At 37.4% G+C, this 26,617-nt stretch overlaps 1 protein-coding gene across 1 annotated transcript; it reads right to left on the reverse strand.

Annotated features, from left to right (window-relative positions):
• Positions 1–5,006: 5,006 nt before the first annotated feature.
• Positions 5,007–18,743, reverse strand: LOC134803215 (protein phosphatase 1 regulatory subunit 3B-B). Its single transcript, XM_063775909.1, has 2 exons — positions 18,611–18,743; positions 5,007–8,665 (listed from the first exon to the last, which is right to left on the reverse strand). The coding sequence occupies exon 2, from the start codon at positions 8,656–8,658 to the stop codon at positions 7,789–7,791; it is 870 nt and encodes a 289-aa protein (XP_063631979.1). The 5' UTR covers positions 8,659–8,665; positions 18,611–18,743; the 3' UTR covers positions 5,007–7,788.
• Between the last annotated feature and the right edge of the window lie 7,874 nt (positions 18,744–26,617).

The raw sequence follows: 26,617 nt of genomic DNA on the forward strand, positions 1-26,617 counted from the left end.
GGTTTTGGGATTATACTATGGGTATTAAAATTTTTACTATGGAACCAACCCCGAAATTGCGAAAAAAAATTTGGCTGTTACATACATTTTTGCTGGTTCATTTCCTATGGGAGGGTAATTTTTTTTATTAAGAATTAATTTATGTTCTATCTTCTTAGTCGTTATACTCTTTGCAGAGTGTCGTGGTCAACTGCTGACTGCAGGCGCAGATGTTGCTTGCCGTACGATTTCTCGCCATTTTCCGCGGTTGGATGTCATTCTGGCAAATGCGTTCAGGGGTCTTTCCATGGCAGATTTAATTTGATCAGTCCATCGCATAGTCAAAGTCAAAGTCAAAGTCAAAGTGTTTTTATTTGTGAGTATATGTCAAACTGATTACAGTGGCGGTAAATAAATACTTGTAGCACTATACCCTGCCTGATGGCGTACAAAAACTTGAATTATTTCCTTACATACTAACATGCGAAATAAATTTACATATCTATATATATATATATACCTAGTCATTATTAATATTAAAGTCATATCAAATCAGAACCATTAAAATTATACAGCAAAAATTCAGAAATAGTGTAAAAACAATTATCAATTAAAAATGTCAGTAGTTTGTGCTTAAACTGATTTATGGGTAACATTCTGAATGGGACAGGCAATTTGTTATAAATCTTACTAGCTAAGACACTTTTGCGCATTAGTGCAGTTTTTGCGGAAACAGGAAAGAGATTCTGAGGATACCTGGAATCTCTAGCAAATACCTCAGAGACCGTCCTGAATAGTGTTGGGTTTGTTTTGATGTACATCGCAATCTCAAAAATGTAGAGGCACGGCAAAGTAAGAATTTTCAGTTCTTTAAAATGTGGCACACAGCTATCTGTTAGGTGAAGCCCTCGAATCGCTTTCACGCATTTCTTCTGTGCCATAAAGACGGCTTCCCTGTTAACTGAGTTACCCCAATAAATGATTCCATAGCGTAAGGTAGAGCCAACGAAACTGTGATAAGCCATCATCACAGCCTCTGTACTGACTTGCTTGGAAAGCTTGTACAAAGCGAAAGCATATTTATTTAATTTTTTACAAACGGTCTCAGTATGAGCTGTCCAATTTAAATGATTGTCAATCTGGACTCCTAAAAAACTTGTGTTGCTTACTGATTCTATAACTGTTCCTTCATAATTGCAATCAATGGGTTTCATTACTTTTCTTTGATAAAAATGTATTATTTTTGTTTTATTTAGATTTATTGTTAAATTATTGTTCTTGAGCCATTCAATTATAGTATGTAAAGTGTAATTAATTTCATATTCATAGTCTCTATCATCTTTGCAATCAATTACTACTGTGCTGTCGTCGGCGTAGAGTACCATTGGGTACTTAATGTGTCGAGGAAGGTCATTAATATACAGCAAGAATAAAAGCGGACCTAGCACGCTTCCCTGCGGCACTCCATACACTAAATCTCGTTTATCAGACCTGTAACAGACCTGTCTTTGTGATTTAAGACATATCTGTGACAGTTCAGTGTACTGCTCTCTACCACTTAAATACGATTTCATGAGATTCAATACATTGCCACGAATGCCATAGGCACTGAGCTTCTTGAGTAGGATTGAATGATCGACGTAGTCGAATGCCTTTGTCATGTCCATATATATAGCACATACTTGCTCTCCTTCATCCATTTTTACTACAATGGGATGTAATAAATGAAATATGGCCATATTAATGGTTTTTTGCTTGCGGAAGCCTTTTTGCTCTGATGCAAACAGATTATGTTTTTCTAGAAAACCGTATATTGCTTCATAAATAACTTTCTCAAAGATTTTAGAGAAGACTGTGGCAAGGGCAATAGGTCTATAGTTCGCTAGGTTCTTTTTATCGCCCTTTTTGTGGAGGGGCTTTACAATTGTTATCTTAAGTTTATCAGGATAGATTCCTTGAGAAATACTTATATTTAATATGTGACTTAATGGATATGCAATAATATGTGATACATGTTTAGCTACTTTGGTGCAAATTTCATCGTAACCTACACTATTCGTATTCTTCAGTGTAGATATAATTTTCATTACGCTATGTGGAGTCGTTGGTCTAACATATACGGATTGGGGACAATTAATATTTATGTTCTGATAATATGTGCTTTGGCTACTACACTGTATTTGATCGACAAAATAATCATTAAATGCATTGGCTATTTTCATAGGTTCAGTAACAAGCATATCATCCTTTATTACCTTAGATATCGGCTCTTTTGGAAAATTTTGTTTCATTTTATTAATGACTTGCCATGTTGCCTTACATTTGTTTGTAGCTTGTCCTATAAAATGATTGTTTTGAGAACGCTGTGTAAGTGTTATAATTTTTCTTAATCTATTACTATATGCCTTCAAAGCTGCTCTGTTTACGGTTGTAGGATTGCGTCTATACTCCCATAACATTTCCCGTTTCTTTCTACTACAAATTTTAATACCGCGTGTAATCCATTTAGGTTTCTGGTATACATTAATCTTAATTGTTTTATGAGGAAAACATAGTTTATAAAAACATAAAAATGCATCAACAAAAGCGTTATAGGCTAAATTAGGGTCTGTATTGTTCATTGTCTCAGAAAAAGATAGGCTCTCGAGGCATTTACCAAAGCGCATCAGATTCTCCTTACTGTAGTCACGTTGTTTTAGCTTCCATTTAGTTATAGTACAGGTTTTTTTTACAGGACATTTTAATACCTGTGCTGTGTGGTCAGATAGTCCGAGCTCCATGACTTCACCCTTACACCCTTTAATGTTATGACCAAAGTTATCTATACATGTTTGACTACATAATCTGGTAGGTTCTCGTATTTCTAAGTGCAGGTTATGACTTAAAAGTAGATATTCAAAATGAAGTGAATTATTATTTTTCTTTAAAATGTCTATATTAAAATCACCACACATTACAATTCTTTTGTGCTTATTATCAGTTATTCTATGAAGGAGCATGTCAATTTTGTCAAAAAAGAGATTAATATTCGAATTTGGTGTTCGGTATACACATAAAATTATAATACTATGGCACAGTAACTCTATCGCACAGCATTCTATGGCACATTCAATACAGAAACTTTTTACAATATCTAATTCTCTATAAGTATGTTCTGATCTTACAAATATACAGGCTCCGCCTCTCCTTTTGTCTCGGGAGAAACACGCAGCAAGTTTAAAATTAGGTAAGGTTACGAAATCTTCTGTACCGTCCAATAAGAAGTGTTCAGTGATACACAATACGTCAATAGGTCTGTTGTTACTGGAAAGCTCTTCTCTCTTCATAGGTGGCCTTATTCTATAATGTTTTGTATATATTAACTCTGGTATGTACTTACTTACCGTACCCACTGACTATATTCGGCGGCGAGATGCATGACGACACGTTGACGGCCGTTACATACTCGTAAAGCGGCGCGTGCGCCGGCCTTCGGCTATATTCGGCTCTGGGTCGCCCGGATCAATATTTGGTCAATAACAATATAAGTTCCTCTTGAATGTACAGTCAGTACACCCCTGACACCCTCCCTCCCTCCCTCCCTGCGACCCTCGACATTTTTTCAAAATAGAAATAGAGTTAGACCAAGGTCTGCAACGATTTTGATAGCACACGCAGTGCAAGTGTTATTCTTATATTTGAAGCAAAACAATTAAAATTAGGTCTTAGCGTCATAAATGTTAGGGTCAATCCATAACTGTCAAAAGGACGAATCAACTTTTATACCAACAGTTTTGAGTGTCTCTTGTTACTCAAAATGTCTCTGGAGTTACCGAGAAATGGCTTAATATACCTAATACACATAGTTTCTGTTTATTAGGTTTAATACTTTAATATTTTAACATACACCAAAAACAGAGACAGAAAAGCCATTATTTAAAGGTGAAATTAACTAAATTTAAAAGTTGTGCTGGTCAAAAAGTTGATTCGCTCAAAAATCTATTTTTACATTACTCCGAGTGAATAAGTGTCAACGCACATGTCAACACTTACGTAAGTTCCCAAATATGTGACGTTATCTATGAAAAGGGACCTTATCGTCGATGGCGCTTACGCCATTATTAACGATGCTCCGATATTAATACAATGCCGCGCGACGCTGAGCGGCGTAAGCGCCATCGACAATAAGGTCCCTTTTCATAGATAATGCCCAATATGATGCAGGGTTTTGTCGTTTATCGTATTATGTCATGCATGGACAAATTCTGTTGTCCGTAGTTAAAATGCATGAACACATAATACCTATTGTGATGTCCATTAAAAATACTGCATCTCGTTGATATGATATGTATGGAACAAATGGCCTAATTTGTACTCTCGTGGTTTTAAATTAATTAAATTACATTCGGAAAACTGTGCATTTTTTTAGGTTCAATATAAGAATTTAATTTTCGACCTATTTCCTACCTTGTCACAGTGACAATCAATATGGAAGTCGCTAGAAACCTCATACTATTGTCACTGTGACAAAATACGGTAGAAAATTAAATTCTTTGACTGCCACCTCCTACTAAGCTTTACTTTCTGCAGGTACGGTCAAGTCAAGAGTTGGCAAACATCTTTACAAGCCAACGTCCAAAAAATATATTTAGACGAATATCATAATTCATAATACATATAAAAAAAAAAGCGTTTATTCTCAATCTTACAACAAATACATGCATTCTTCTGCCAAACCACAGAGCGGTTTGTTGGCAGACGAGGCTCCTATAAGTTTATGTCTATGACTTAGAGGCATGTACATATATTATTATTATTGGAACGTTGGCTTCTAAAGATTATACATCTTATAGTCGAGTTCGCAATGTTCACATGACTGACAAAAAGAGTAGATTGATTTGAAAGGGACGACACTACAGAATTGCCAGTTTTTAATTTCTACTCTTTTTTGTCAGACATGTGAACATTGTCAACTCGACTATACTTACCTAATGTTATATTATGTACTAATATAGGTACCTACGTTGAATAAAACAATAACATATAGGTAATTTGATTTTTTTTATTTTTATAGAAAAAAGTGGTCAATATTTACATACCGATTCACGTAAAAATTAACTAAAAAATTAACATTTTTCTATAATTACCTGTACAAAAATATAAATTAATAACTAAATTAATCAGTTCTTTCATTAAAACATACATCCCTCCATACATTATAATTTATAACAACCCCTTGATAAAAAAATAATTGAATATTCAAAAATATAAAAACATTCAGTTCAATAAATTACTTTCATTTGATTTCACAGTTCCATCATTTGATTTCAATTCCATTTTTCGTTATTTCATGCGACCTTTTGTGTACACCGACCGTTACATATCTCACAAAATCTATAAGGCTACAAAATAAAAATGTACAATGAAATATTTTACAATAATTCGGTAAATGTTTCAAAATAATAAATAAAAACACACAATGACATTTTTGCACTAACAAAAGTGATGTGTGCTTGTCGTTTTTCATAATTCGTATTCAAAAGTGATGTGTGCTTGTCGTTTTTCATAATTCGTATTCAAAAGTGATGTGTGCTTGTCGTTTTTCATAATTCGTATTCAAAATTATAATTAATATAAAAGCTACTTATTCTTACTCTTTTGAAGAGAAATATAACATTAAAATAACTATTATATTGGTTGCTTGAGTTGAATAATAGTTTAATTTTATAAAACAAATGACATAACTGACTTAAAAAATATAAACAGTTTTGTCAGCGATTTTCGAGACCTTAAATTACATAGTATTAGGTAAAAACATAACGCTTCATTTATACAGCCATATTAAGTTATTAATCGATTTAAATACATTCATATGAAGTAAAACATTTGGCACTTTAACATTTAACATCTTAAATACTTTATCTACAATTCTACATCTAATGCGAGGAACATCAGTAGGGTTAGACCAAGAAAAGTCTGCAACGATTTTGATAACACACGCACTGCAAGTGTTATTTAAGACGTCAAACTTCTATGAAATTATGACGTATAAATAACACTTGCACTTCGTATGCTCTCAAAATCGTTGCAGACTTTTCTTGATCTAATTCTAGGTATTTTATAGTCGTATTATAAATATTATTGACAATAATAAAGTATTTAATTGGTCAAACCTCTTTAAGGTATATTAAGGGTTTAAATTAATGCTTTGATACATTAACTATCTGACCGCAATATCTGAATTATTAACAGTAATACTATTTACTTTAAATCCTAACCAACCCTTGGTTGCTATTATTATAATAGTAATAAACAGGGTGATCGCATATCAAATATCATTCAAAATTCTAGGGTGTCCACGTTTTTAGAAAACAAGGGACGAGTCTTTTAAATCGAGACACATGCATTGCATAAATTAATTATTTCTTTCCTACCTACTTACAATTATTCGCGTTCATATATATGATATATACTCTGGCACAACCACTTTGTCAGTATAAAGGCGGCAAAAAATTAAAATGTACGCGCGAATGGTTGATCTCCTATAGAAAATTTGGATTTCGCGCCTTTTTCGACTGACAAGCTGGGTGTGTTTGAGTATATATTGTATATCTTTGGAAACCAATACGCAAAATCCTTAAACTTTCTGACATAAAGGAATGTTTACGTTTCACGAAAAACCCTAACATTAAAAATAGCAAAGTCATAAAATGTCAGAGACAATAGATTCTTCACCTAAAATTTTTAATTTGCTCGTTTATATCCAAAGAAATACAATTTCGGATTATTCTCGATTATGATTCAAGATATTGATAAACTTGTAAAAATAAGTCTTTTATAATTATTGTTGGCTTATTTTTGAATTTAAGGGCAGGTTTAGACGGCGCGCGAATTCACATGCGATTCTAGTTACATTGCGGACTGTTGGTTACGTCCAATTCAACCGGCCGATCAAAACCCGCTTTGTAATGAAACTCGCATGCGAGTTCTCGCATTTTCTAAATGAGATTCTGTTGATAGCATGGATACGTGTATTTTTAAGTGATACTGATAATCACTATAACAACATAATATTAGTCACAGTGAATCACGCATAAGATACAAAACAAATTCGTCTATCAGTTATCACTACTAGTGTCAGTGTCTGTGTCACCGAATCAAATTTTTAATCACGTCGGAAACGGAGCTATAGGTATTTACAGCAAGATACAACGGAACTACTTTGCAACAGTTATTCAAGGTTTTTAAATTGATAATTAATTTAATGTTGTAAACAAGTTGTCCTTTCGATGCAACTTTTTAGTAAAAATAAAATATAGCAACCGGTTTAAGTTTGGCAAAATTAATTTTGTGTAATGAATGATCTAAACGGGTCTCAGTCAAAACTCGTTTGTTGGTTGCTCTTTTATTCCTTCAGACTTTTTGATAATAAGTACAACTTGACCGTAAAATTTATAGGCTGTTTTTTCTACTAAAACTCGATTAATGAGGAACATATTTTCACAGCTTTGCCTCTGATAGAAGAGGACGAAACGAGTATTTAAATAAATAAATAGAAATTAATATTATAGGACAATTTATCTATTTATAGACTCCTGTTCAATCGACGGAAATTTCCACGGAAATCCAATTATACCCACATTAATTAGACGGGCATATCTCCGTGCTATCAACAGTCAAGTGTCAAAGCGTACTGCCCTCCGCTGTCACGATCGTGAATGATGTCTCTCATACATACCTACGGATCCAGTCTTGACTTGGCACTTCAATGGCACTTAGATCACAGTAAAGCCGACAGGCAACTAAATCCACAAGCGAAGCTAGTGTCTTTCACCAGTACGGTGTGTTTCCGTTTAGATCTGCCCGGGCACTCCAGGAGTTCCCGAATTTTATCCTAGCGCAAGATACCGCAGGCGTTTTCCGGACTGAGGACTTCTCGATGGTGTAGTTCTGACCTTTGTTGCTGTCCCAATACTCCTTTCCTTGGCAGCGGTAGCCGACGCAGAAATCTAGCCTTCGCGAGTGTATTGGCAACTGTATTCTGAACCCGAACGTATCGTACGCAGAGACTCCCTGCTGATTCAGAGGACCGGATTCCACGAAGGCGCAGTACGTGTCTTCGCTGGTCGTCCAGCCATCGGATGACGTTCGCACAAACACTTCTTTAGCGAAATCCAGGTTTTTAACTTTAACGGTTCCGTCAACTGCACATTCGTTCTGTTTGAGGATGACGTTTTCAAGTGTAACGCAGTCTTCGTTTATTTTTCGTCTGAACTCGAGATAGTCTGACGCTGGCTGGACGAATCTGATCTCCCACACGTCTTGCGGTGGTTGGGGTGGTGGTTTTCTCTCTAGCGTGGGACTGGCTACGATCTTCAAGGCCCAGTAAGGTGGTACATGAGAGGGCTCGGTCATGAACTTGACTTGTTCTAGAGCGTACCCTCTATCATCAGCGAATACTACCCGCTTCTTCTTGTTCTCCGTCGTTCTTAAGCACGATCTCGGGGCTGCCTTTAAAGTAAGCTGTAACGGCTTCAGCGTCATAGATGCGGGTAAACATGGCGATGAGAATCCTCTAGTGACGGTGGTGATCTTCGATATGTTCGGCCGGCGCACTGTATAGTCCGTGAGGAAGCCCGCGGGCGGACTGTGTCCGTAGAACAGCTGTTCTGATGATAGCATGTCTATCGCCGCGCACATCGTAAGTCTGTAACAACGGACACACGTTACAATCTGTCAAACACGTTCGCGAGTGACGATGAGTGTGAGTGACACGTCCGCGCGCTCTGGCGGTTAGCGATGAACTAAACGGAATGCCAGGCGCGTGGGCTTTATATAGCCGCGGGGGCGCCGTCCACGCGAACGATATGAATAAACATCGGGTGACAATGAATCGATCATTCATTGTTAGGACAATTGACGATAATATACACGTCACGTGGGATGGTACGTGTTTATTAACTGTTTAAATATTCGTCAGTAAACTTTGTTAGAAAAATATGAAGGGATTTTTATGATATTTTCTTCACTAGAAAATATAGAAATTGGGAATTTTAAAATAGCAGTTTTCTAAAGCGAAGTGGGAAAATGCAGGCATTTTAAAAATATCCAAACAAATAAAAAGTACCTAACTAGGTACCTACACCTTTTTTGTACAGGAGTTTTTATAATTTGAGTCTACCCATGAAGTAGCATTCTATTCTATTGTAGTAGGTATAAAACAAGTTAAGCTGGCAATTAAGTATAAATCTACGTATATATAGTAAAACAAACACGCATCCCGCCCTATTTAAGGCCTGTGCACACCGGCTGCGTGTGCGTGACGTGCACGTGCGCGTGCGGTGTTGTAGTATACAGATCCTTATGAGAGACGGCACACGGCTTGCGTGACGTGTGCGTGTGCGTGTGCGGCTCCAACATTTTAGCGCACGCACACGCGCACGTCACGCACACGCAAGCAGGTGTGGCTCGGCCTTTAAAAGTTATAAACGCTGGATGAGTCAAGGTTGTTTCAATTAAGTTTTATTAGATTCGAGAGAGCTCCTCAAATGATGGAGGTAATAAAACGAATTATTTACGAGTTTACGGCGATTTCAATTGGGACACAGGAATATCGCGCTGAACAGTTCTGTCGTGTGTATATAATTTCTGTCTGCTGTCTTTGCATTGTTGTTGTTATCCTTTATCTTTTTCTTTATTTGTCCATCTTTTTGTCCGGTGTATGTGTGCTTTATCGAATAAATGACATTCTATTCTATTCTACTTATTCAGTATTGTAGCCTATTTTTGGAACTGTATTGCGCTGCTTCCTTGGTATTGTCACGATGACTTATATCGACCGGGATATGGACCGTGTGGCCGCTATAAGTCTAGTGAAACTAACCGTGAATCATCCAAAACTGTTATTGTTACGGTGATTCACAGATTCAACAATGAAAATAAATATACAGTGAAGAATTTATGACGTTTTTTGCGTTTTCTGCACACAACACGTTACTTCTTTTTACATCTTGGCAAAAAAACATTATAAGTAATTATTCGATGGTATAGTATGTTTTTTTTTAATAGTTCGGACTTGAGTTTATTTTTAAATAAATGTTTATTTGTGTAATTTTTATTTAAAAAAGTAAAGTTTTTTTTTACGGATAAAAATATCGAGTTTCCTAAGTTTAATGTCTGTCAGTAGGTATGTCTTGACCAAGCCACATAGTCGCAGCCAAAAAGGCGTTTTTCACTAAGTTATTACAGAAACATATTTTCAAAAGAATTGTCCGAAAACAAGACCGATTAAAGCAAACTTTGTATGACATTTTAGTCTATAAATGCGGTCAAGAATACACTTTTAAAATCTGTCGGGTTTTATCAGCCCACAGTGTATATATAGTTGTAAATAAATACTTAAATACCTACATGAAAAAGGTAGCAGGCAATAAATACTAAAGTTAGACCAAAAGAAGTCTGCAACGATTTTCATAGCACACGCAGTGCAAGTGTTATTTTAAACGTCAAACTACTATGAAATTATGACGTATAAATAACACTTGCACTGCGTGTGCTATTAAAATTGTTGCAGACATATCTTGGCCTAATTCTAGTAATATCTAGAATGCACAGGCGTTATGAAGTCTGGCAGGTTCCGACAGCGATATCAAAGTTTACTCTTGACAGTCTTGACACTTGTACTTATTAATGAAGAATGTAAACGATTATCCTCTTTATTTCTAAAAGGACTTATGTTTTATTAGTATTAATGTAAAATAAGCCTTATTTCGTCCGAAGTCGGGACAGTCCTGGGTAAGAAACGACTTATTTACAGAGTAGCTGATTTAGGGCAGTAGATTGTGTTTGTGTATTAGCAAATGTTTGTTCTTATTATTATGTCGTAATATTAAAAACGTGACAGACAACCCTTAAATGAATAGATTATAGATCATGTTATATAATAAACGAAGGGTTTTGCAAACTATTAAAGCCACTTTCTTTTATTATATATTTTAACGCTTTATTTAAGAGGCACAGTTCAGTACAAATGTATTTACACCAAATAGGAAAGAATCAGTCTATGATTACATTATCCATATCATAGGTTAGACAGAGTTTAGGGTTGGAGGTTTCTAATTATTTGAATGTGTAAAATATTGATTGATTCTATTTATCTTCAACACGGTATGACCGATTAGGATACAGTTTGCATGCACAAGCCACAGTTATTTTCTTAGATTGACGTTATGGTCTTTCGATTAAAAATTTAGTTATTACAAATATAAAAAATATAAAAATTTAAAAGAGGCTTTTTATTTTTATGAATATATGCATATTCATAAAAATCCTCTTATAAATCTTGTATCTTTGTAATAAAAATAATGTCGAAGTGATAAGTGCAAAAGAATTTCGACGGCATTTTTTATATTTGTCAGGTGGTTTCGACTTTCGAGACTCGTTCCGAATTTCCCTCGGACCATGGTCAAAAACATGGCTTATAAAACATGATATTCACTCTTTCCATTATTTTAAATTCAAGACCTGTCTCAATTTTTCCCCGTAGCATGGTCAATTGGTCACCGCGTATTTTTTTCACCCGTTTCGAGTCTAGACTTGTTCCAGTTGTCCCCCGCAACATGGCCACCGCGCGACGTATTCCGCTTGTTTCAAATCAAGACTCGCCGCATTGTCCCCGCATCATGGTCACCGCGCGACTTTTCCCGCCCGTTTCGAATCGAGACTCGTCCCAATTTTCTCCGAAGCATGGCCACCGCGCGCGCACGCGGCGCGCACACAGCGCCGCTACGCGCCTGCGTGATCGTCTGGCGCGTGTGATACGAGTACCATACCCCACACAGCTGTACATCGGTGGACCTTATGCCGTTTGTAATAAGGTCCACGCATGTACAGGGAGTGTTGCTGTTTGTACGATACCTGCTTGACATGGTTATTTACTTATATGACATGGGGTTACGGCGTGCAAGAGAAAACATACTTATTTACCTACTGGCTCTGTGAGCTTGCGCCAATACTTATACTTAACTTAAAATTGAACAAATGTATGGCTCCACCATTTTGAAAAATTTCCAAAAACTACAAAAAAATATATTATCGTCGAACCTGCTCACTAAATTTCACGAGAAAAGGTTGAGAATTGCGACCTGTGTGGCTACCACCAGTTTGCACTGACATAAACGCTATCGAGAACTTACCTACTTTCTAATATGCATCTCGGTCGTACTCGCATTAGTGCGAGCGAGATGTATAGAAAGTAAATTACGTAGACGTTAGCATATATGTCAGTGTTGACACTGTCAGTAACTCGTGGTAAGGGTACAGGATCATATGTATAAATAAATAACACACACAAACAACAGGTCATTGACAGCGGGTTTGAAATTAGTGTTCTTTTTGCGTACATCTGAAAATATACTTCTGTTTAAAATCTTATACTAAAAGTATACTGATATGGTTTGTATGGTAAAGCTATAGGGAAATTCGCCAGTAACTGGCCACCCTAAACTAAAAATGAACTGTTACTCACAGGTGGCCAGTTACTGGCGAATTTCCCTACAACTGCAAATAAATGAAAACCAGAAATGTTTTCGTGATTTTTTTTCTATCGAGTCCACTTTATAATCCAGTGATTGTCGAATTTTATTAGATGTACATACAGAGACAATTCTTAATGTCGTATTGTAGCAAATTTAGTCTACTTTAAAAACGTCTTCAGAAGGTGAATCGCTGTCAAAAACTAGTCCTTTAGGGTTATAATCGCCCAAATCAAAAAAAAAACGAAATTGTCGGGTTTTTTTAGATTTTTGACAAAGTTGCGTTCGACGCTCGAGGTCTCAAACTTGGATTATTAATTGGGCCAATATCATAAAAAAGTCTGCAAAAATCAGATCTACCGGATTTGACGCAAACGCTAAATGTATAAAATTACTGTATAAACCTTTTAGGCGGTTATCACACTGGATTCTGTTGCTAGACAGAATTTAGCTGATAATGCAAAAGGCCCATAGATGTTACGTGTTTTACGCACGGTCGTGATATCATTAGTTTTGTGACATTTAGTGATAAGTGATAACGTCGTTAGGTGCCGATCACGGAATAGGTACAATATTGGCACTACTTTAAAATTCATAATTCAATATATGTATATTTATTTCAAGAAATTAGCATTCCAAGAGAGGCAGTACAGTGATCCCCGCACTACGCTCAGCCTGTAACGCGGGAATCTAAAGGCCTGGCCAAACACACAGCGCGACGCAGCGCCGCGTATTTTTAAATAATTACACGTTACAATTAACGTGTAGCGGGTTCGATTCCCGGTTCAACCATGTAATTATTTAAAAATCTATGAATGCAGTTTAAATTGTTTTTTAAATTAAAATAATGTCTTCTTTCAGCAAAATATCCTATCTACGATATTTAAGGTATTTTCCCTTGATGTCCCATAGTCTTGGGACGCCCTGTATAGCTATACTAAAACTTCGGTTTTTTAGGAAGTGTTCTGTACGGTAGTACTATTATTTATTCTGTGGTATCGCGCCTACATGTTTTTGCCACGGCAGATGATGTAGTGGAATATGTTTGCAGAAAGCGAAAATAGATAATATTTGAGTTATGATTATGATTTATATTTAGCAGTATTTTCATGTAAGTAGTATGTATGTAAAACTTAGTGCAATGTTACGTCTGAAGGACGCATAATCCCCCTAAGTGGTGAAAATAATATTGATAAGACTGATAAGATAAGTAAAACATTCACAAACAACTATAAAGCGTGTTATAATTGTTATAGATACAAGGTTGTTAACCGCTGTTATCTTCGCATATTTCAAACCAATGTCAAGGCGACGCTCATTTTAATTTGTTGACTAGCAATTGAGCTAAATGTGTGTGTGTGTGTGTGTGTGTGTGTGTGTGTGTGTCCACGTCTGGTTATCTCCAAGAAAATTTTCTAGGCAAGAATTGAGACACCAGCCAGCATTCTGCCAGCTATGCGGTCGCGGCTGCCGCTCTCGCATTGGTCTTAATAGTCATTTGCGGAAGTGCCGCACTCTTACGGACGCTGTTTAATCCATCATCTTATTGATGTTACAGGCCAATGATGATGGTAGTATTAGGTACTACGTGACGTAAGCGCCAACTGCCACAAGGTACCTTAACCCGTGGAGCGTCAAATTAATTATTTAATTATATTTTTATGAATCTGTTACCTATATGTTATGCTCTCATTATAACTAAAAAAAAACAGCACGGCAGCATGATTTCTCAATTAGCTAATCGCTTAATTTCCCTTGAATTCTGAATAATCGGCATACAGGGTGAATTTAGGGGGTAATAGGGGCAAATAATTAAAAAGTAGTTTTTTTGTTAAATAAATTGTTATTCATAAACTATCAGATTTTTTTTATTTGTGTAAAACCTAAGAATTAACGTGTTTAATTGACCGAGCGTTAGTTTCAGTTTTCAGTTTCAGTTTATTTATTCAAGAACAATTTACATCGTGTTTGAATATTCAATATACATATATACAATTATGATTAACCTAGTGAACAAAACAAAAACGCATGCAAAACATACATGATTATTCAATAAATAAATTCTATTATGACATTAAACGTTTCAACAAACAACCACAGCAAATTCATAATAAAGTAAGAAAATAAATAAATAATAATCAATTAAGTATATAAGTTTATGTCAGCAACAATAAATAATAAGTGTTACATTAAAAATCACTAATGTCATAACAGCATTTTTCTAACAAATATACTTTTAACTTATCTCTAAAAGTTGCGGCGCATTTTAAAACTTTAAAATCTGTAGGCATCTTGTTAAACAATCTGACCGCTTGAACTCTGGCGCTGTGTTCTACAACCTCCAGTCTCGGAGCTAATTTTGGAGTCAAGTTCTTAGTCCTAGAGGCTTCCCGCAACACCATTTCGGATTCCGTTTCATAACGATTTCGGTGCTTGATAACATCCGTTAAAAGAACTAGTATGTAGAGGCTAGGTACAGTAAGTATTCTCGAAATTAAGTATTAGCGAAGGTCTCCGTTTCAGGTTGGGCAAAAAATGCTTTCGTATGTCCGGATGTTCTCGTCTACAGGTCGTATTTCTTAACCGATCCTTGGGATTTACTTGAAAATGGCGGAAATCGGCATAACGGATTTAAGCACCAGTAAACGATCAACTGCTATATAATAATATTTGACCTTAGCAAATAAAAGCTGGAAAAGTAGTTAAATTAATTTAATCTAAGTTGTAGAGGCTAGTGATGGGGTTACCGTTTACGTTTAGAAATAATAATTACTAAAAAGGTGTCAGTTTTCATACGCACAAATAAAAAATGCAAAATAAGTAAATTGCAAATGAATTAAAGGAAAACACAAACTTGCTACCTTTCCAAATTTATCCTTTAATTCGAAAAATTCTACTCTGCCTCTTACATCGATGAGACACGCGAGATTATATGGAGTTTGTCGGTCTTCTCTATTTACTAGCCTCTGATAACAGCCAATTAATATATGCACAGCCAGTTCCTTAAGCAATTCGACGATATCATAAACCATAAACAATAAAATTTGCGTTTTTTACTCTAATTACCACTGCACCCTGTATACACCTCACAGCCAAATCAACTTAAGTACAAATGAGTTAAACACCATTCTAAACCTTAAGTACTTGTCGATTAGATACATAATCGCTCGTAGATAAATTTATAAGTATATAACGTTCGCGTGTCACGTCGATCGACTCGCTCGTAATTCGGCGGAATTTATGCTCAATTAACAAATATGGGGCATTATCTATGAAAAGGGACCTTATTGTCGATGGCGCTTACGCCGCACAGCGTCGCGCGGCATTGTATTTATATCCGAGCATCGTTAATAATGGCGTAAGCGCCATCGACAATAAGGTCCCTTTTCATAGATAACGTCACATATAATCAAACTTTGCCGCTCCACTGGTTATAGGTAGTTGCAAAACGTATAAAAAAGTTGTACGAACCATACGCAAAATATTACTGAAAAAACCGGCCAAGTGCGAGTCGGACTCGCGCACGAAGGGTTCCGTACCATTACGCAAAAGACGGCAATATAATCACTTTTGTTGTATGGGAGCCCCACTTAAATCTTTATTTTATTCTGTTTTTAGTATTTGTTGTTATAGCGGCAACAGAAATACATTATCTGTGAAAATTTCAACAGCCTAGCTATCACGGTTCATGAGCCCCACTTAAATATTTATTATATTCTGTTTTTTAGTATTTGTTGTTATAGCGGCAACAGAAATATATCTGTGAAAATTTCAACTGTCTAGCTATCACGGTTCTTGAGATACAGCCTGGTGACAGACAGGCGGACGGACAGACGGACGGACAGCGGAGTCTTAGTAATAGGGTCCCGTTTTTACCCTTTGGGTACGGAACCCTAAAAGGTACTTACCAAACGCTAAAATATTACTGAAAAAACTGCATGTCGGGCCACGCAGATTAAGATTAAGCAACTTGGTATGGCTTTAAAACTGTTGGAAAACGTCAAACATATTTTTTTACACTAACACATGTAATCTTTACCTTTTTTCTGCGAATAAATTATTGTTTGTTTGTTTTCAAAATCGTGACAAACTGTAAAGGTAACAAGTTGCTAAGTCTGAAACTGGACCGTATGGTGGGAACCCTCTTTACAAAAATACACTTCTGTTTTTAGGGTTTCGTACCCAAAGGGTAAAAATGGGACCCTATTACTAAGACTCCGCTGTCCCTCTGTCCGTCCGTCCGTCTGTCTGTCACCAAGCTGTATCTCATGGACCGTGATAGCTAGGCAGAACAGATGAAGTTTTCACAGATAAAGTATTTCTGTTGCCGCTATAACAACAAATACTAAAAAACAGAATATAATAAATATTTAAGTGGGGCTCATGAACCGTGATAGCTAGGCTGTTGAAATTTTCACAGATAATGTACCTATTTCTGTTGCCGCTATAACAACAAATACTAAAACCGGGCAAGTGCGAGTCGGACTCGCGCACGAAGGGTTCCGTACCATAATGCAAAAAAAAAACGAAAAAAAAAGCAAAAAAAAAACGGTCACCCATCCAAGTACTGACCACTCCCGACGTTGCTTAACTTTGGTCAAAAATCACGTTTGTTGTATGGGAGCCCCATTTAAATCTTTATTTTATTCTGTTTTTAGTATTTGTTGTTATAGCGGCAACAGAAATACATCATCTGTGAAAATTTCAACTGTCTAGCTATCACGGTTCGTGAGATACAGCCTGGTGACAGACGGACGGACGGACGGACGGACGGACGGACGGACGGACAGCGAAGTCTTAGTAATAGGGTCCCGTTTTACCCTTTGGGTACGGAACCCTAAAAACAGAATATAATAAGTATTTAAGTGGGGCTCCCATACACCAAACGTGATTTTTTTGCGTACTCGCACTTGGCCGGTTTTTATATATTTCAAGCCTCATGCCCAATCACCCGGTATCACCGTATCTTTCTAAATACTTGAAAATATTACAGACAATATGGCGTGATAGATGTTTACGTAGAAAGCCAGACTATGCAAATTTTAACATTTTGGACTCAATAGGAACGCGTCATGTATTAAGACGGACACTTGGTGTTAAGCTAACTTAAGAAATTATTTGATTTTTAATGTCATATTTGATTTGGGTTAAAATTCAAAATGATTGTCACTGAAAAGTACCTACGTAAGAACACTAATTTTTGGAACCTATTTTTAACGTGTACGTAGCACGTAAACTTTGAAAATATGCCGTATAAATAACTCTTGCACTGCGTATCATATTATCATAATCGTTGCAGACTTAACTTAGTCTAACTTTAGGAGTGGGTTAGGTTTTTGGTCTATAAGTATTAATTATTTTTTTTCCATCGAAATATCAATAATTTCCTGTTTTCAGATTTTTCCCTTTATATACACCTAATAGTCTACCTTCATGCCAAATATCAAGTTTCTAAGTAATCTAGAAGTGGGTTAGGATTTTGGTCTATAAGTATTAATAATTTTTTTTCCATCGAAATATCAATAATTTCCTGTTTTCAGATTTTTCCCTCTATATACACCTAATAGTCTACCTTGATGCCAAATTTCAAGTTTCTAGGTCATCTGGAAGTGGGTTAGGTTTGTGATCTATATGTCAGTCAGTCACAAAAATGCCGGTTTTTACACGTTGATTTATCAATAACTGTATGAGCTATTTTTATGAAATTTTGTATTTTGGACAAGCTAAGCGGCTTGAATACATGTGCCAAATTTCATTAGTGTAGGTTAAGTAGGTTTCAAGTTGTGAAGGGGTCAAAAGTAGCTCGAAATGGTTCGTGTAATATTACACACGGTTGCTGCGTCGCCAGTACCTTTTTCTTTGAACTTGGCTGGACACGCTACCGCGTGTCTAGATTCAAAAACCTAACGAGCATAGTAAGCAATTCTAATACTGGAGTGTTGCCAAGGGTTAAACATACCTACATAAATAATGTTAATTTTGACCACACCAATGCGAGAAGAAAACTCAATATTTTTATCAAATTACTTAGCCACTTTTGAGGATGGAATGAATTTTTCATGGCCTTTTCTTGTACAATAAGTGCACACCATTTATACAAACAAATTGTTATGCCTCACCTGCTAGAATGACTCAGCTCGCAAAACAAGCAATTTGCTTCGCCAAACCGTTTCCACAACGATTTTATCACTTGGCACCTCACGTTGACATTGCATTGACACTTTTATACAACTTTGAATCGACCATGAAGTCTAATAACAGCATAATGTATGTAGAACAGTTTCACCTTGTTTTTCGTATTTATACTTTCGGCGTAAGTTACGTGTAGAATGTCATTTGTTTTCGAACTACCCACGTCTTTTAGTGGTTGTTGCACTAAAGTTTTTTTTAACGCAAGCTTGTGTGATTTAGTCTTGAAATAAAAAAAATAAAGACAATATTTTTATTTTACTTTTTCTATTTAGAGTTAGACTAAGAAAAGTCTGCAGCGATTTTGATAGCCCACGCAGTGACAGTGTTGTTTTTAACGTCAAACTTCTATGAAATAATGACGTATAAATAACATTTGCACTGCGTGGGCTATCAAAATCGCTGCAGACGTTTCTTGGTCTAAAAGCCGACCACTGACTAACAGGCCGCCGGACGATATCGGCCTGTCAGTTAGAGCAAAAATTTGACAGTTCCGAACAACTGACCGGCCGATATCATCCGGCGGACTGTTAGTCGGTGGTCGGTATTTATTTAAGAAATTTTAGTAAAATATTGTAACACGCTAAGGATGTATTTTTCGCGGTTATTTTCTTTGTAAACTGCAAGTCTACAATGTAGTACCAATCCGGTCTTATTTTAATCACTGTCACGACACGTTGTAAGATAATGGCGTCATGTGCTTTGCGCAGTTGTTTATATGTAAATTGTCACTTTATGACTGGATGATACAGTCTGGGTACGTGTAGACACAGCAACACTTAACTGTTCATTGGTGGAACTTATGCCCTTTGTAATAAGGGTCACGAACTGTCAGATAACAGTGTGGACGATCGTACGAACGGATGCGTGAAGCAAATGATTTTATCGTGATTTTTGTCATTTTATCGCTTATCCAGTTGCATCCAAATTAAAAAGCTAGACAGATGCGTCGTCAAGGTGACAATAATGTCATTCAATGGGATTAAGAAAGCAAGTGTATTTTGTTTTATTTTGCTTGCCATACAACAGAGAGAAGAAATATGTGGTAGGCAATTGTCAAAAGTTGACATAGATGGCGCCAGCATAGGTTTTAGCTATATCTAGTTTTGTTACCTACTCATATGAAATTTGTGTTTAAGGGCTAGCATTCAGATCATAAAATTTTAAAAAATATACCTATAAACAATAATTTGATACTATCGGTAAAAACTTTGGTGTTATCTGTAAAATACTTCGACCGACCATGGTCTAATAATATACTCCGCCTGGTACTCCATTCCCGTCTTTTCTAGGTCACCTAACTGACACGGGCCTACGTCATCATGCGACAGCGCTATATGATAATATGCGATAGCGCTATATATAGCGGCCATGTTGTTGTGACGTAGGCCCGTGTCACTCTGGGAATGGAAGACCATGTTTTATTAGACTATGCGACCGACCAACTCCATTGTAGGTATAGTTCGTTTTTTTAGCAAATCATTAGAAAGAAGGTAAGCGATATTGACATATCTAGAAAACGCTTTTTAAAAATTTGTTACTATTACTTATGTAAGCAGAAGAATATAAATGATCGTATTAGATTTAGATTCATAATTGTTACATATTTTAAATATTATTTACCGTGACTTATTTTTAAAACGTGTTTTTCAATTAAAAGACACATCAAGATTGTTTACCTTTTTTCTAATGCTAAAAAAACGAACTATAGTACAGTCAACAACAGAACTATGAATACAGGCAAAGTGTCAAAAATATGTATACAGTACTTTATTGCCTGTACATTAAGGTCGTGTATACATATTTTTGGCACTTTGCCTGTATTCATAGCTCTGTTGTTGACTGTACATAATGCAAGTGCATAATATGTTTGATCCTCGTGATAACTAGATTATGACCTTTACTGCTACTTACCGCTATTTCCGTGATCGATTAAGCATACCATAGTCTAATAAAACATGGTCTTCCATTCCCAGAGTGACACGGGCCTACGTCACAACAACATGGCCGCTATATATAGCGCTATCGCATATTATCATATAGCGCTGTCGCATGATGACGTAGGCCCGTGTCAGTTAGGTGACCTAGAAAAGACGGGAATGGAGTACCAGGCGGAGTATATTATTATACCATGAAGCATACGACATCTGCAATGTCGTAGTTACCTATATATGTAACATACATATAATTATGTCAATATCATTACACCTTATATAGGCCACCAAACGAAGGAATTACAGGGGAAATAATTCGTGTATAAGCCAATTTTGGCATGGTTGTAGGGAATCACTTATCTTATTAAGCGCCACTTGCTCCATTCCACTAACCCCGGGTTAACTGGTTATACCTGGAGTTATCATGGTTACCAGTACAATTTGACACTGGGTTAACGGTTTAACCGCTTAACCTCGGGTTAGTGGGATGGTGCAAGTGGCCCTAATACTTATAAAGTATATTATTACTACGGCAACGCGCTTGTGGTCGCCGGAGTTACAAGCATCCATAGGCTGCGGACACTCACGGGCCGTACGCTTTTTGCCACCGAATGTGTATAAAAACATTCTTAAACTTAGGTTATCAGGTATTACTATAGTATTATTGTGACTCCGAGGTCCGTAGGTACAATATTATGTTTTAAATACATACTCTTAAAGTTAACTATCGCTTGACGTTATAAATTAAATATGTAGGTATGCGCGATAATGGAATCATACGATGCTTTCTTTTTATATACACATAAAAACATCATAGTCATGTAGACATTATAAGCAAACTGCCGAATCCGACACAAGAACAGCCGATTCAACGGAGCCACGCCGTTTTGTCGCATAAATAGTGTTTAGTTTTTAAGTTTATAAAATATATATGTATGTTAGTCGGTAAGGTATTTATAATATGGGCCTTGTTGCCTGACTTAAATTTTAAATAAATAAATAAATTTATTATAAACTGATAAAGTATAGGTATCATCAGAGCCTAGTAAATACTTTTACAGTACCTAGGTACATATTTATGGTGGTGCTACTTAGTGCAGGAATAAGCACTTTCCGTGCCTATGTCGAAAATTTAAAGGGCCTAATGTACTGTATAACATTGTACGATACACGTGCGAATTACCTAGTTTTCGCACTTTTATCGTAATGTATTATAAAACACTAGTAAATATTCAAGACGAACAACCTGCATACAACACCGCGTTCCTCGTGTGCCTTTTTACTATTTGTCCATTTTAGTTGTATACATTAGCGGTAACAGCGTGCGACTTCCAATCCGGAGGTCGCGGGTTCAAACCCCGGCTCGTACCAATGAGTTTTTCTGAACTTATGTACGAAATATCATTTGATATTTACCAGTTGCTTTTCGGTGAAGGAAAACATCGCGAGAAAACCGGACTAATTCCATTAAGACCTGGTTTCCCCTCTGGATTGGAAGGTCAGATGGCAGTCGCTTTCGTAAAAACTAGTGCCTACGTCAAATCATGGGATGTCATTGTCAAGCGGACCCCAGGCTCCCATAAAGGATGACGTTACCCTAAAGGCTCACGTTAGAGCGGGCCGTGTCCGGGCCGGAGCTTCCAGCGCATCGTTTTCTATGGAAAGCATCACGTGATCACCTGTCATGTCATATAAAAAATAAGCCCCGGAAGCTCCGGCCCGGACACGGCCCGGTCTAACGTGAGTGATCCTTAAGCCGTGGCAAAATGCCGGGATAACACGTGGAAGTAGAAGACATATATTCCTGTTCCTCCTGTACCTTTTCAAAAAACTGCAATCATTAACTCGAATATATTTCAATCATCCAAACTAGTTCATCACATAAGTCTGTCACCTCGCACGATAGTAGCTCATAAACCACTTTCTCCACAACTGGTTTACTGATAAAGTTCCAATAAACACACCAATGTGTCGAGACTTTTATCAAGTCGTTTGTCACGCTTATAGGTATATACATGGTCTAATAAAACATGGTCTTCTATTCCCAGAGTGACACAGGCCTACGTCACAATAACATGGCCGCTATATATAGCGCTATCGCATATTATCATATAGCGCTGTCGCATGATGACGTAGGCTTGTGTCAGTTAGGTGACCTAGAAAAGACGGGAATAGAGTACCAGGCGGAGTATATTATTATACCATGGGTATATAGGTATGAATAATAAGTAGGTACTAGATACCTACAGAAGGTTTACTCTAACAAACGCGTCTATTACGACAGATATGACCGCAAGGTGGCGCAAGCGCGAGCAGGCGTCCGTTCCGTAGCGGTGCGCGGCAACTACTACTGCTAGACACCAAAATTGGTGTGACCGTATGTACTAGGGATCATGGTATAATAATATACTCCGCCTGGTACTCCATTCCGAGATTCGCGTATGACCTAACTGACACGCGCCTACGTCATCATGCTGTTTACAGGTTCTCAAATTTTGAAATGTGGGAGAATTTTAACCAACGGTGAAAATTATTTTAACGGCATTAATTTTAAGTTATTCATGTAGAAACATAGTAAAATAAAACAAATCTAATGTATTAAATTAAACTTTATTTATCTATACAAGACAAACGTTTGAAAAACTAATTCACAGTTACACATTAATAACCAAGCTTACGACGTAAAAAGTTTGGAAAACACTGCGACTGCTGACACTGAGCGAGAAGGAAATAACAATTAACACGCGTTCGACAAGGATGACGGTCAGGGCATGAAGTTATCTAGATCCGAATTGTCAAATGTGACAGCGCTATCCTGTGTTGCTAGTAATGTAAACAGAATTACCCGAACGTCTGAAATTTATTTCGTGAATCGGAAGATATTGCTAACGAATAATTAAAAATGACGTGTTATTGTAAAATTTAAGATAAAATACATATAAATGAAAATTATAAAATTATAAAGAAATATTTTAACTTATTAACTATAGGTATAATGTACCCATGTAACATGTTATGTTGAAATAAAGTGGCAATGTTATTGTGACGTAGGTCCGTGTCACTCTGGGAATAGAAGACCATGTTTTATTAGACCATGGTGTGACCGTATGTACTAGGGATGTTGCGGATATTCGCATCCGCATCCGCGGAACATCCGCATGATTTTCAACATCCGCATCTGCATCCGCATCCGCATGAAATCGATGCGGAGCATCCGCATAATGCGGATGTCGACCAAGTCGGTAACAGGAACGTATTAGCGGCGGCGCCAGCGGCGTAAGTGCTAGGTAATTTCGTCATTATATAAAACGAAATCGTCAAGATCCCGAAAAGTCGGCCAAGTTACTGTTTATTAAATAAAACGCACCAAACACGTACACACACACGCACGTACGCACGTATTTCTTGCTCAAATACTAAACGTTTCGTTATTTTTAAATAAAAATTGCTAAAAATGTAATATTTGACGTTTTTTAAGTACCAAATCTTGACATCCGCATCCGCATCCGCGGATGTGAGACTTTAAATATCCGCATCCGCGGATGTCAAAAAATCTGCATCCGCAACATCCCTAATATGTACTTGTAGCGACGCGATGAAATCGCAGAGTGAGCTACACCTGCTTAGGCACTGGTCCCACCGCGAGCTAGTTAGCTATGAGCTATCGGCTATAAACACGAACAAAAGATAAGCACTCCCGTGTAAATAAAAGAGACACGGCGATATTTATAGCTCACCGCTGGGCGAGTAACTAAAATTGAATAGCTCATGCTTAAGCTCAAATTGAATAATTGCTATTGCACTTTATCCAGGCGATATACTTACTCTAACTGCTGTTACTGATTCCACGCAGACGATACGCGGGCAACAGCTACTTTATAATATAAGTATGGATGGTATGGGTGTTCCCGATTCAGGCTACAAGATGGCAGTGGCAGATCCTCCAACGCGCACGGCGCCTATACACCTCACCCGTTCCGCGCAACCGCGCTAGTGAATCAACTTTTAGAACACTGATTTTGTGTCCCTAGACTCCCTAGCAAAGAAAAATCGATTTTTAAAAACCATTTTTCTTTGTAGGATTCACCCGCTAGCTAGCGGGCGCCCATAAACACCATACATTCATCATCATTTTGTTTGTCATAGCAATCGCTGGTGTCCAAGCGATAAGAGCGTGCGACTTTCAATCCGGAGGTCGAGGGTTCAAACCCCGGCTCGTACCAATGAGTTGTTGGGAACTTATGTACGAAATATCGGTTTATATTTGCCAGTCGGCCTTCGGTGAAGGAAAACATCGTGACGAAACCGGACTAATCCCAATAAGGTCTAGTTGTTGTTGTACTCTGGGTTGGAAGGTCAGATGGCAGTCGCTTTCGTAAAAGCTTACGTAAGATCATGGGATTAGTCAAGCGGACCCCAGGCTCCCATGAGCAGTGGCAAAATGCCGGGATAACGCGAGGAAGAATCTATTTTGTTGGTCATCCAATCCTCCGAACGGTAGTATCCTGAGGTATTTAGTATCGGCTCGACCGCAACACGTGAACAGTGCGGAATGTAGAAGGCCGACCGCAACCATCTTCCGATTCTTCCGTATTATGTAGGTATACATAACCACCTGTACATGTCTCCGAAGGTTAGATAGCCGGGAAATCTAGATCTAGACAAATTCTATACCTGGTTTTTTTAGCATTAGAGAAAGGGTAAATAAATCTTGACGTGTCTTTTTATTGAAAAACACTTGAGATAAGTTTCTGGCAACAATTTCATTTTTGGTACAAGCTTTTATCGCTGACTGTACTTTTCTTTCCTGACGCAACTAATAAATCATCGATACCATTCTAAACCCCCAAACGGCCCCAACACAATTAGGTTGCGTTGTTTTATCACAGAGTTCCTATGGCCAGTATGGCCACCTTCTGTCTCCATCATCAGATCAGCTCGATGGTACCAAAATATTGCATTGTCACCCGACTTACATATGTATGCAAATTTTCAGCTCCATTGGAAGTCGGGAAGAGGGTCAAATTTAACTCGCAAGATTTGACCCGTACAAACATAGTTACATAAGTACATAACTTACATACGGTACATTGCAAGTTAAAATAAAAGCTTGTAAAATAAGTCACAGCAAATACGTAACAATTACTATAAAGCAAGGACATATGTGTCGCTTAACTTCAAACTCGGGTAAATCCATCCCTCACAGCAAATATCTACCCTATTACCATTTCTTAATACCAAAATCGCATAATCTGACAGATGGATTTACCCGAGTTCGAAGTTAAGCGACTCATATACGAGTACGTAATGTAAAGCTGGAAAATGGTATACACCTTCATTGTGGTATTCTGAGTTCTCTATAAACTCGGCGCATGTATCGTGTGCGCATCGCAAGTTATGTCAAAAGGTACCTACCTACTTAATTATACTACTCACGTGCTATGATAGTTCAGTAGTTTATGACGTAGCTACCACGTGTTTGTAGACGCATCTCCCCGCCACATAATGGCGCCATACGTAAGTGTCGACAGCTTGTAACACTTGCCAATAATCCACGGACGTGATACCCGAATTAACCCCGAGTGGCCTGACATGCCAGGAATGCAACATGCGATAGTGACGAGATGAAAAACAAACGCAAAAGGACTTAAGTGTAAGTATGTATATCTATCTCAGCCCCGAAAACTTTAAATCCGATTATTAAAACCCCGAAATTTCATTTTACCGAACACGTTTTATCTCAACCGTTGAATTTTGATAAGGGTCGCCAATCTAACCTTTTTTTTATGAAGTGGTAAAATGCGTTACGCATTCCCCCGGCCTGGGGAGCCATGGGGATATGTGGGACTCCCTCCTGCAGCCGCCCTCTCCTGTTGAAAGGGGGAGAGGAGGTATACCCACTAAAAGCCACTCCGGCGTCACCCTTCTTACCGTTTTGAAGGAGCCCTGGGATGCCTGGGATTCTACCATGACTCCTTCCGGTGGCCCTGGCTTATCTTACGC

Source organism: Cydia splendana, chromosome 26 (genome assembly GCF_910591565.1).
Source record: "Cydia splendana chromosome 26, ilCydSple1.2, whole genome shotgun sequence".
NCBI classification, from domain to species: domain Eukaryota; kingdom Metazoa; phylum Arthropoda; class Insecta; order Lepidoptera; family Tortricidae; genus Cydia; species Cydia splendana.